This window comes from Oryzias latipes, chromosome 4, assembly GCF_053564925.1.
Source record: "Oryzias latipes strain Hd-rR chromosome 4, Olatipes_Hd-rR_3.1".
NCBI lineage: Eukaryota > Metazoa > Chordata > Actinopteri > Beloniformes > Adrianichthyidae > Oryzias > Oryzias latipes.
In genome coordinates, this window is record NC_136240.1 from 27,212,395 (window position 1) to 27,225,763 (window position 13,369).

General features: G+C 40.1%; 1 protein-coding gene and 1 long non-coding RNA gene across 4 annotated transcripts; one reads left to right on the top strand and one right to left on the bottom strand.

The window, feature by feature from the left end:
• Positions 1-4,460: 4,460 nt before the first annotated feature.
• On the bottom strand, positions 4,461-7,296 carry LOC144992046 (uncharacterized). Of its 2 annotated transcripts, XR_013655779.1 has the most exons (5): positions 7,115-7,296; positions 6,542-6,599; positions 6,338-6,399; positions 5,430-5,525; positions 4,461-4,940 (listed from the first exon to the last, which is right to left on the bottom strand). It is a non-coding gene; the product is annotated as an uncharacterized LOC144992046 (long non-coding RNA). The 2 variants fall into 2 exon arrangements; XR_013655780.1 differs by lacking the exon at positions 7,115-7,296 and having other exon boundaries at positions 6,542-6,693.
• Positions 7,297-8,939: 1,643 nt separating this feature from the next.
• LOC101171902 (antiviral innate immune response effector IFIT1-like) lies at positions 8,940-11,537 on the top strand. Of its 2 annotated transcripts, none has more exons than XM_020702573.3 (2): positions 8,940-9,081; positions 10,127-11,537. In XM_020702573.3, exons 1-2 carry the CDS (start codon positions 9,077-9,079, stop codon positions 11,427-11,429), a joined length of 1,308 nt encoding a protein of 435 aa, XP_020558232.2. In that variant the 5' UTR covers positions 8,940-9,076; the 3' UTR covers positions 11,430-11,537. The 2 variants fall into 2 exon arrangements, with proteins under 2 accessions (XP_020558232.2, XP_023810195.1); XM_023954427.2 differs by having other exon boundaries at positions 8,944-9,081; positions 10,124-11,537.
• The last annotated feature ends 1,832 nt before the right edge of the window (positions 11,538-13,369 follow it).

Below are 13,369 nucleotides of genomic sequence, written 5' to 3' on the forward strand. Positions count from 1 at the left end.
ATGTCATCCATGTAGAGGAGGTGACTGATGTTGGCCCCATTTCTGAGTCGGTATCCATAGCCAGTCTTGGTGATTATTTGACTGAGGGGGTTGAGACCTATGCAGAACAGCAGTGGGGACAGAGCATCACCTTGGTATATCCCACATTTGATGGACACTTGTGCAAGTGGCTTCCCATCGGCTTCAAGGGTGGTTTTCCACAGCTTCATTGAGTTTCCTATGAAGGCTCTTAGAGTCCTGTTGATGTTGTACAGCTCCAAGCATCCAGTGATCCATGTGTGTGGCATCGAATCATAGGCCTTCTTGTAATCAATCCAGGCTGTGCACAGGTTGGTGTGTCGTGACTTGCAGTCCTGAGCGACTGTTCTGTCGACCAGGAGTTGGTGTTTGGTTCCTCTGGAGTCTCTACCAATGCCCTTCTGTGTGTTACTCATGAATTGATCCATGTGCCTATTTATCTTGGTTGCAATGATGCCTGACATGAGCTTCCATGTTGTGGACAGACAGGTTATTGGCCGGTAGTTGGATGGGACTGCACCCTTTGAGGGATCCTTCTGGATCAGGATCGTTCGCCCTTCCGTTAGCCATTCGGGGTGAGTCCCATCTCTTAGCAGCTGGTTCATTTGTGCTGCCAGGCGCTCGTGGAGTACGGTAAGCTTCTTTAGCCAGTAGGCATGTATCATGTCAGGGCTCGGTGCTGTCCAGTTTTTCATACCTGAGACTCTTTCTTGGATGTCTGCCACTGTGATGGTTACTGGATTCTGTTCAGGGAGGTTGCTATGTTCTTTTCTTAGAGAGACCAGCCACTGGGCATTGCTGTTATGCGCTGTCTGTTTCTCCCATGTACTTTTCCAGTACTGTTCAGTTTCTAGCCTTGGTGGGTCTGCTCGGCTGCTTTGACCCTGCCACTGAGCGTACACTTTTGCAGGTTGAGTTGCGAAGAGCATGTTTATTCGTCTGGCTTCATTGCCTCTTGTGTACCTCTTTAGGCGGCTGCTCAAGGCTAGGAGCCTTTGTTTGGCAGTTTCCAGTGCTTCAGGTATGGGCATCTGGCTGTATCTCTTAGGTACTTGCTTTCTCATTGTACCTCTTTGAGCCTCTGTCAGCTTACTCACATCCTTCCGAGTTGCCTTGATTTTGGCCTCTAACCGTTGCTTCCATGGTGGGTACTGTTTTCTTCCATGGTTGCTCTTGTAGCCAAGCATCTCAAGGATCACTGCTGCTGAAGTGTAAACCAGTTCATTGGTTTATGAGATGGTTGTGTTAGGAATTGCCCTCAATGCTTCATTCACAGTTTCCAGTAGACTTTCAGGTACGTCACTTAACCATTGTAGTTGGTGTCGGGGTTGCCTAGTGTTCATTGTAGACATGATCTTGTCCTTCAGGTCAGTTGCTGCCTCGCTCAGCGTAATTGTGGTTGTTGGGGCTGTGTACCCAATCTCAGGGTGGGAGTGTGGCATAACCTCCTCTCTGACCTGTTGTTCTGGCTCTCCCGTGGCATTGTATTGTATCGCTTCAATTTCAAGTTGTGATAGGAGTTGCCGTTTGTGGATGTTAGAGCACTGAGCTACCAGTTGTTTGGCAGTTAGCCTTGATTGTGGGTTTCAAAGCATCCATTCATTCCACATTCTCTGCATGTAACCCCTCTGGGTGGGATTACTTGAGTAGTAGCATTCCAACAGAACCTTGTTCTCACATCTAGTCCATTTCCGTCTTGTTCCAGTAGCCCACTTTCCATCAGGGTGCTCCGGTTCCTCAGCACCTGACGCAGCCCTTGTTTGGCCGGGCGACGTCTGAGCCGGCAAGACATGTGGTTCATTGTCTCTCATGTTGTGAGGTAGGCATTAACGTTAAGGGTCTTGCCCAAGGACCCTATATATATATATATATATATATATATATATATATATATATATATATATATATATATAGATAGATAGATATAGATATAGATATAGATATAGATATACATATAGATATACATATACATATAGATATCTAGATATCTATATATCTATATATCTATATATCTATATATATATATATATATATATATATATATATATATATATATATATATATATATATATATATATATATATGGGAGCTGGTTTAGCTCGTGCGGGAGCTGGTTTAGCTCGTGCTGGTTTGCGGTGCCTTCCGTCCGTGAAACCAGGGTTCGACTCCGGGCTATGAGGGGCCGTATAAGACATTATTTATTCTGAACCATTCACATTCATACATTCTTGCTCTCACAGTCATATATACTCTCTTTCGCATACATATATTCTCTTACGCATCCATATATTCTCTCTCTCACATTCATACATTCTTGCTCTCACAGTCATATATACTCTCTTTCGCATACATATATTCTCTTACGCATCCATATATTCTCTCTCTCACATTCTTACATTCTTGCTTTCACAGTCATATATACTCTCTTTCGCATGCATATATTCTCACTTGCACATCCATATATTCTCTCTCTCGCATGCATATATATTACTTTACACATACATACATTCTCACTCTCATTGTCACTCTTAAAAAAGAATGTATGTATGTGAAAGACAAGTATATATGAACGTGTGAGGAAGAGTTTATATGTGTGTGTGAGAGAGGAGTATGCATGAAACGGAAGTGACTTTGCATGAAAAGGAAGGCACTTTGAATGAAAAGGAAGGCACTTTGCATGAAACGGAAGGCAGATGATTTCTCGTGCTCTGATTGGACGAGAGGCCGCCACCTCCCATTTTGAACAGACGCTAACACGAACCAATAAGAAGGCCATCGGAACCTTAAGAAATATTTTATCTTCACCTCAAGTGGTCACAAATCTGTCTGCATCTCTAGAGACACAAAGGAATGTCTCAAATACCAATAATGGTAATAGAAGTGCCACCGAAACAGAAAATCCGTATCCACCTTATTCCTAGCCCCCATGAGCCTTTGCGTGAATTATGGGCGACACTTCCTGTAGACGCTGGAACACGCATTTACATTAAAACAAATTCCTCTTGTTTTCGATCCATAACTACATATAAATGTGGGAAAACCAGCTGTCATTTCTTAAAAAAGGCAACGGTGAGGTGGAGATGAAATATTTGTTAAGGTTCCGATGGCTGCAGGACCCCCGTGGCTACTTCTTGCCGGTTCGTTTTTTTTTAAAAATAAACTTTATTAACAATATCTTGCACATACAAAATACCAAACACAAAACTCCACTGTGTGCAAAATACAATCTTCACGTTCGCCATGAGAATGAACAAAAAAACATAATGATAACCATGTAAAACAGGTTATGCAAAAAGAAAACAAAAATAATAAGGCAAAGGAATCTGTTAAAGTTTCAGGAGAGACTATGTTTCAACTGTTCTGACAGCTTTTTTGTTAGTGGAAGATTTAATACTGTTCACATACAAAACCATTTCTTTCTGAAAAACATAAAACACGGTTTTTTTGTTGGCATATTTACACTTGTGTATAAAGTATTTAGCCATAATTATAAGTAAATTAACTACATATATTTTTTCTGCATTAAGTCTTTCTTGTGTAAAATATCCAAAAATAATATGCTCGTAAAATAATCTATAATCTTCACATAGATGAGTTCTTATAAAATGTATCACATCTTTCCAAAATAGTTGAGTGAAATAGCAAAACCAAAAAAGATGAGGCACAGTTTCTGGTGAGGAATGACAGAATGAACAGTTTATGTCCAGATCTTTTTTAAACTTAGTAAAGAAATGTTTCACTGGATAAAATTTGTGAAGAATTTTGAAAGAAATTTCTCTGATTTTATTGGTGATGAAATACTTTTGTGGCAGGGTCCAAACCTTTTCCCACTGAATTCTACATCCAAAGCTGTTCCAGTATGAGATAACATACGGTTTTGTGGCAATCTCATTTTGAAACAGAGAACAGATACTTTGATTATTCCTGCTAGCTGAAAAACATACCTTTCCACACCACAAGTCTGTTAATTTGGGATTTCTTGCTTGTTCATGTTAGCGTCTGCACTGTAATCCCTAGCGAGTTGACTGAATTTAAAAATTATTTTGTAACAGATTACGCAACAGTTAAGTTATATTATTAAAACTTTTAAGTTAACATTTATTAAAATTCATATTGTCAGTTGGCTTACATTTGTATTATTTCATATAAAAAATATTAAGATTCCTCAACTTATAAAAGAGAGATTATTTACTTAAAGTTTTTAATATTTTCCAACTAAAAAACGCTTTAACTAACTATATTTTTATATTACTCAACTCATAAAATATGTAAAATTCACTCAAATGCTTTATAAATTCTTTAACTCATTAAATGTGTAGCATTGAAAATATTTAAAATTCTTCAGCTTAAAATGTATTCTAAACAGAGATATTGATACTGCCCCACTACATTTTAAAGGCTAACATTGATAAAAACCAACAAACGTGAAGGCCACACAATAATGATTGCTTAATACACTTTTTTTAATTGCTCTTTAAAAAAAAGCACAAATATCAAGAGGATGAAGAAACAATAAGTGCAATAAAACTGCATTATAAGAGTGCCACACAACATATTGACAAAAAGAGTTGGTTTTGTATTTTACGGCAGAAAAAGCAAATGATCACAACAAAACACATTAGTTACATAACACTTAAACCAACAAATAGTCCATTCTGGAAGACTCACTCAACGAAACATTCTCCAGCGTCAATAAATGTCCTTTCAGTGGTTTGCTGTCCTCAAGGCTCAAGACAGCATTCTGAATAAATATGAAGGCAAGTTCAAGTTTTTTGGGGTGCTGTAGGTCCAGAGCATAGATGTCCCCGAAGAGTTAGAAGAGATTAGTCAGCCAGATGTGTGGGACCACTGACGGCAGCATCAGGAGCATCACCACGACAACTGAGAAGATACCCACAGCAGTGTCTGTGAGGTCTGGTATTCTGGAAAATACAAAACAAAAAACACAGATGAGTTCAGACCCTCAAAGATATTCATCACACTAATGTCCAAAACTGACATTCCTGCCATCTGTCAATAGGAATCTTTTCATGCTAACATTCTGTTAGCTTTTAATCAACTGGCTATGATGTTTTAAGGACCAACTCCAATTAAAATTGTGTTTTTAAAAAGTTCTTTAGCATTTTTCTGAAGGAGGACATTTATAAAATAATTTAAGACTAAAGCTTCATTTTTCTTTATTCAAATAATGATGGATCAGGAGCAGAAAAGGTAAACGAAACTCCACTCCTTCCAATCAGGAGTCCCTGATGTTCGCCTTTCATCTTCCGTCTCATTTTTAAAACCATTTAAAAATATCACTCAGTTTACAAACTACAAACAATTGCCCTATTTATTATGTCACTCAATAAAATCTCAATCAATATTAAAGGATTAGTGAAAACCATTGACAGGGAGTCGTTTGCACTTACTGTACAGGTCTTGAAGAAGTTGGAGGCATCTTCATGCAGATAAACAGGAAGTGCAAGGAGGACAAGTGCCCGTCTCATGTTCACGTCACGCTGGTCCTAAAAGAATAAAAAGAAATATCCATTACCTTTGAAGCAAATGCAGAGCAAACACTTCCAATATTTACTTAAGGAACTTTAAGAAATAATAAAATGATACCTTTTCTAGATGTCTATTTCTAGTAAGAGGACAATACAGTGTTTATGTCATGATCCACTTCAGGTCAAAGACCCAAAGTCATTTTTAAGGCAAGTTACACCTTGGCTTCTTACAGCTGTTTACAAATGATTTGTTATCCGTTTTTGAATTATGCACATTAGAAATTCACCTGGAGGTCATAAATCCTAACCAAGCTGGCCAGTTCCTGTCTGTTTTGGTGGACTTAGTCTCAGAAAAGGGCAGCTTTAAGTTACACAAACATGTAAAAACTGCACAATTTCCTCTGACTGCATCTACTCTACATAAATCCATTTCAGATCTTGACAGATGAGTTTTCATGGTTTCAAATGATGGAATGGTGCTAATGCAACATCATTTTATTATTGTAATATACTGTCATAAAGACATGACAATATTCCAAAGTGTCTCCACATACATGGCAGTGGAAACACTTTGGAATATTGGCTATGTAGTACTGCAGTATTATATGTAGTACTGCATAGTGCCAAAGTAACAGAACACAACTTGCACCTCCATTCCATTGTGCCACCTTCAGCCTGCAATCTAAATATGTTTAGTTAAATTGTAAATAATTTCAGCTCTATTTAGACCTTTGGCTAGTTAAAATGTGCATAAATGTTTCCATGCTGCCGTATAAATCTAATAATGGTAATAGTTCAGGATGAATGCATTAAATAAGTATAAAACTCACCCACTGACACCTCTTTTCTGGTGAAATGGTGACTTTCTGGTGAACTTTCTGAAGTTCAGTATCTGAAAAAGTCCAAAAGAGATTTTTCAATGTTAAAAAATGTTTCAATTATATTCTGATCAAAAAACATTTATTGCACTACACAACCTATTGCATTTTTTGTTTTTTTAAAATAGCTCTAGACAAATAACTGAGACAAGTTACCTGGCTGGCCTTGGCGTCTACCTGGAGGTGAAACACTGAACACTCTGTAGTTCGGTACCTGAACACAACACGAGCACGTTGATTAATTTATTTTTACAAAAACCTTTTTTATAACGGAGATCAGTGATTTATAAAAGCTTAAAGCTGCATTCAAAACCCAATGCTTCCATGTAGCAACCAGGCTTAAAACTGTTGGCGGTAGCTCCTCCCACACAACCGTTAGAGGCTTTGAGTGACATTTTTGGACAAATGTCCAGCAGCAAACTTTAGCCACAGACAGAGGCCTCCAACGCGAATTTCACACGCGGATCATGTTTAGTGTGATTGCAGCATAACAGATCATTTCTACCTCTGAAAAAAAAAAACCTCATCACTGTCGTAACTTACGGGCAGAAATGCATTTTGGGTTTGGCTCGCCATACGTCTGCTACAAACTAATCATGTATACATTTCCACATTAATCTCTAAAACAATCATAACACACATATGTTTAAACAACAGTAAACCACATTTACGGTAGTATAAGAGCATTTTTAAAGCATTCATTCAAAATAAACCATGAACGATACTTACCAAATTAAATCAGGGCTGAAGACAAGACGGCACCATCAGCGATGAGGCGGATGAAAAAAAACCCGAGGTTGGGGCGTCTTGAAGCGGGACGAAATCGCAACGCTTTGCAGAATAATAAAATGCTCGACTTTCAATTTCAAACGTCGCATACTCGCATTCGGCAAATCCAACATGGCCACCTGAGCTAACGTAGAGAAAACGAAAGACCCTCCCACCAGTACGTGATGACGTCATGACGCTACTTCAGGGATCTTAAAATTTTTGAGTGCTAGATACAAATAAGCTTTAAAATATTTAGCACTGTTAAGTTAAATTTGAAAAAATCTTGATAGAGCTTAATACTTTATAGTTGAATCAACTACAAAATGACATTTAAGTTGTGTAACCTTAATAGTTATGAGTCAGTACAAGTGATAGGGTTTAGAGTGTGTTCAAAATGGGAGGTGGCGGCCTCTCGTCCAATCAGAGCACGAGAAATCATCTGCCTTCCGTTTCATTCAAAGTGCCTTCCTTTTCATTCAAAGTGCCTTCCTTTTCATTCAAAGTGCCTTCCTTTTCATGCAAAGTCACTTCCGTTTCATGCATACTCCTCTCTCACACACACATATAAACTCTTCCTCACACGTTCATATATACTTGTCTTTCACATACATACATTCTTTTTTAAGAGTGACAATGAGAGTGAGAATGTATGTATGTGTAAAGTAATATATATGCATGCGAGAGAGAGAATATATGGATGTGCAAGTGAGAATATATGAATGCGTAAGAGAATATATATGCATGCGAGAGAGAGAATATATGGATGTGCAAGTGAGAATATATGTATGCGAAAGAGAGTATATATGACTGTGAGAGCAAGAATGTATGAATGTGAGAGAGAGAATATATGGATGCGTAAGAGAATATATGTATGCGAAAGAGAGTATAGATGACTGTGAGAGCAAGAATGTATGAATGTGAATGGTTCAGAATAAATAATGTCTTATACGGCCCCTCATACCGGGCTGCTCCCTGTTCCCTTCTCTACTTCTGTGCCGGTCCCAAGCCCGTTTGCTTTGAGAGGGTTGCGTCAGGAAGGGCATCCGGCGTAAAACATTGCCAAGTTTACCATGCGACTTGATCGCTGTGGCGACCCCTGATGGGAAAAGCCGAAAGGGAAGCATATATATATATATATATATATATATATATATATATATATATATATATATATATATATATATACATGTTAACCATCTCAGACTCTGAGGACCTCAGGGACCAGCCTCCCCCAGGTGCCCAGATTCAGGACTGCGCAGGGGAGCCAGCGTTTCAATCTTATGCACCTAAAAGCTGGAACAATTTCCCTGAGGTTGTGACACAGGCCTCTACTGTATTAAGGTTCAAATCTAGCCTCAAAACATTCCTATTTAGCCGTGCATACAACTGAAGGGTCTTTATCCCCACATCTGTTTCTGTCCTTTCCTCTTTACTGTCTTTTAAACTAAATTTTATAATGATTAAATATGTTTTTAATCTTTGCACTATTATGTATTGGGATTTTAATGCATTTTCCTGTTTTGCAAAGCACTTTGAATTACTTTGTGTAATTACTTTGTGTGAACTGTGCTATACAAATACACTCACCTCGCATTGCCTTGCCTATTGTTTGCTTTAGAGTTAATGTGTCAACTTTTTGTTCGGATTGCTTGGAATAAACCTTTTACAAGTCCAAATCAAACACTTACATGTCTTGGGTTTCAGCAGGGTTAAGTTTCAATTCTGGAAAGTAGAGACAAAAGTTTTGCTGACGGGAAAGTGACGTCACCACTCAACAAACTTCACGTGATAAAGCTCCCTCAGCGCACACACGGATGCGAGCATAAAAACGTGCTGAAACTGAGGAGATGCAGCGCCACAGAGAAGACGAGTTGTGAGGAGAAATAAGAGTTCATATCTACAAAAGACAGGAAGATCCTAATGAGGTACGCAATTTTTATTTTACTTCATTTGACATGAGTTTAGTTTAGTTTAGTTTAGCTTAGCTTAGTTTTTGTTTTTCCTTTATTAATTTTATGTTAGGCTGATGTTATTTACACGTATTTACGTGCAAACAGCACTAGAAATGATGGAAATTCATGTTGGCCAAACATGTAGCCAAGATGCGCATTGCTGCATTGCCTGCACATATTTAAAGTGCGTCCAAGCTCCAAGGCTTACTGTTGTTGTTGGCAGCACATATTTAAAGTTAACTTAAAGTTAAAGTCTGATTAGTTGTCAAGCACCTTGGTGTGTGAAATGTGCTGATCCATCACCTGGAGGAGCGGGGAGCAGCAGAAACAGCCGCACGTAGGAACCAGTTGGTCAGTGGCTTAAAATGACAACCTCCCAAAGTCCTCATATAGGAAAATTGACTTTTAACTAACATAATTACTGGCCATTCTCTTAAGGTTAGCAGAGTTATCTTAAAAACATGTATCATGAGCTGTTCCTATGATGGATTCATTCCTGATCCTACAGTATTTGTCCTGGTCAATCCCACAGAAAAAGCCTCAGCATCTTCATCTCTGCTACCTCCAGCTCTGCTTCCTGTCTCTTTCTCAGTGTCTCTAAGCCAACAACATGACTGCTGTCACCATAGCAGCAGGTTGGAATGTTGTAGAGGAAGATTTCAGGTGTGGGATACGCAGTGGCGGACCTGGAAGAGTTTATATGAGAGTTTTTATGGGGGGCAAGAAAAGGGCAGAAGTCTTTGGAAGGGTGGCAAACAGTAGAGTGGAAGACCATTATAAATGAAAGGATAAAATGTACATATTTCAAACAGTTTCATTGTTGTAAAAATTCTATTTGTTGTAGCCCGCCCCTGGCTATGTGACAAAGGAGTGTCAAAGGGAATGCAATGACAGGTGTGGAAGATTGTGATAACGCATCAGTCAAAATACAATAAGTTCTCAAAGTAATCGTTTCTGTTTCTGTGAAGGTGTCTGAACAGTTCTCTTTGTCTTATTGGTGTCTGTTCTTGTCCAGCAGTTCTTCTCAGACTCTGTCCAAACTGGAGGCCCTGGAGTGTCACTTCACCTGGGTCAAGGAAACCACCAGATCACAGCTGTTGGCCAAGAGGGTCGAGCTTGAGGACATTGGCACAGATGAGGGAAACTTTTGGTTGGGTTCCATTTACAACTTGTGGGGGTTTGTCCTCTACGAGCTCGGCTCTAGCAAAGAAGCCCATCGGTACTTCAGAAAGGCCACAGAAACCTTACAGCGGCTGAAGAAGGAAGATGAGGGTCCCTGGCTGATGGTGAACTATGGAAATCTAGCCTGGCTGCACCATCATCTTGGAGAAGAGGCAAAGAGTCAAGATTACTTGTCAAAGGTTGAAGCTCTCAAAAGTAAATCTCCGTGCCAGGAGGAGCTCCACCCAGAGATCTACGCCGAGAAAGCCTGGACTCTGATGAAATTTGGTAAAGATAATCAGCTGCTAGCTGCAGATTACTTTCAGAGATCCTTCAAGATGCAGCCACACATGGTGCAGTGGCAGTCCAGCCGTGTGATTGCACTTTCCAGTGCTGCTAAGTACTGGGACACAGGCCTGAGTGATGACGTCTTGCAGGAAATTAGAACAGCCCGAGAGCAGGATCCAGAGAATCTGTACGTGGCTGCTGTGGAGCTTAAGGAAAGAGGCAGAAAAGGAGAATCAGTGAAAAATGAGGCGGAGACGCTGGGTCAGAAGATCCTTCTGCAGCCTGTCAGCAGCTACAGTGGCCTGAAGCCCCTCCTGAGGCTGCACAGGGAGCTGGGCTCGCTGGATAAGGCCATCGTTCTGACAGAGGAGGCCTTGGAGCGGCATCCTGATGAGCGCTACCTGAAGAGATGCGCTGCACTCTGCTACAAATGGAAAGTCCTCATGTTCACGGCTGATCGAGCAGACCAACGTACGATTGAGAGAGCCATAAAGCTGCATGAGGAGGTCGTTGATCTCTACTCAGACACGTCATTTGTGAAGAAGATTGACCTGGCATGTGTGCAGGCAAAGTCGAGTCAGGGCCGCGAGATAGCATACCAGATGTTCCAAGACCTGCTCGCAAGCAGAGCACTGGATTCTGATGACAAGCAGCTGCTATACTACAACTACGCCAGATACCTCCACTTCGACTGTCAGGACAGTAATGAGTCCATTCGGTATCACCTGAAGTCAGCAGAGATTCAAAACAGTACATTTTATGGGAAACTAAGCGTCAAATTGCTCCAGAAAATATGTGAGAGAGGAAGGAGCAGGATGTGCCCAGAAATCAGGGAGTTTCTGGAAAACCTGCCAGAAGATGATTCTGAATAACGTTTTACCAACATAGGCTGTTTCATTTGATAGTTTAGAGTATTGATCCTGTGGAATAACTCCTCAACTCACACGACTGAATCCTTAATAAACATTTAACCAACAAAACTTTGTTCTGATCATTTGAATTTCTTAAACTCTTACATAGGCAGTGTGTGGGTTGAATTTTTTTTCTTCCAGGCAACACAAAAAAATGTCCCACTCCAATCATCTTTCGATCTATTTTCAATATATCACCACCCACCTTTTATCAATGCAAGTCAGAGCTGCACATGCCAACTATGCTAGTTGTGCTAATGCTGTTATAAGTGCTAGCATCATCAACTTATAAAAGAGAAAATCCACATTTTCTTCAAAATGGCGCCTTTTCTGTTGATTTTATCACAATAGCAACCATTTTATGTTTTGGTCACCTGGGGATAACGATAAGATCAACGTCATTTTTAGATGAATCCAAAAAGTAAACTTTTGAATGTCCTGAGCAAGAGAGGTTTATTGCTAACCACGCCCACATTCCTTATATGTCCGTATCCAGTGTTTTTCATTATGTTCAGTTCCAGCCATGGATGCATGCATTCAATTTTTACAGTATTCCATTGAAAACCTTATGCCACATTTACTAGCTCGCTATGCCCAAGCCGTTCAATATCTACAACTTCTAATTGCAACATTTTTGCCACAGTAGCTTGCTATTAATGCCCAAGAAGTTTCGAGACGATCGATAAAAATCCCAACGTCAAGTTTACGTTTGTATCTGGTAGTAAAGGTGCTGTTTCAGAAAAATTCAAGATGGCGGCCTTTTCCTGAAGTCAAAGGACGACGGAAGTTCAGAGGTGATTGTAAAATTATGCTAAGGACAAGTGCGGGAGATTTTGTGAAAATCGCTCGATAAAAAGTTATTTTTTCTGTATTTCTTAAAAACGCGAATCGCAGATGGCCGCGTCGCCATCCCGTAATGATTTCAAGACTTCGTTTGGATATCCCCGACAATGTTATATCAGTTGTGACTCGGGGAGACAGAGCCATTTCAGTTGCAGGTCCTAAACTCTGGAATGCTCTCCACTTCTCTGTGAGGTCTGCCAGAACCGTCAGTGATTTTAAGTCACTTTTAAAAACTCATCTTTTTAGTCAGGCTTTTAACTCCAGTGAGCGGATTTAGTGGGTTGTGGTGTTATGCTATTGTTTAAATGGAATTCTGTTAAGAACTACGGGGTCGCATTGGTATGAAGTCACGACTGTGTGAGGGCAGCGGGAAGCGTGGCAAGACCGAGAGACACATGTTGAAGGCTGTCTAACGAATGTCCGAATAAAGTGCCCTAACAAGCAAACAGTTGGACTCTTATTTGTTTCCCTCAATTTAAATAACACGACATGGTTTCAGAAGTCCTGTTAAGTTATTAGAGGAAAGGAAAAGCCGATTTCGAACATGGCAGATGAGAAAGCGCAGCAAGTGCCCGCGGGGCCGAACGCCACCTTCAGTCTACAACCTCCGGAGCCTTTCGACTTTCAAAGCCGCAAGAATGGGAAAAGTGGATAAGAAGGTTTGAAAGATTTCGTATAGCCACTAACCTGAATGCAAGCTCGGAGGAAAGTCAAATAAATACGTTGATTTACTGCATGGGTGATGAAGCTGATGACGTCATGCTGAACATACCGGCAGACTGACAAGGGACGTATCAATGGGTGAGAGATGGCTTCCAAGGATTTTTCATAGTGAAGAAAAACGTTATCTATGAACGTGCAAAATTCAACATGAGAAAGCAAGAAGAAAATGAGACTGTGGATGCCTTTGTTACTGCACGGTATGCATTAGCAGAACACTGTGACTATGGGACTCTTCATGATGAGCTCATACGTGATCGACTTGTGGTCGGATCTTACACTGGATAAAGCTATTAACATGGCAAGACAGAGTGAGGAAGTGAAAAGGCAGCAATCAT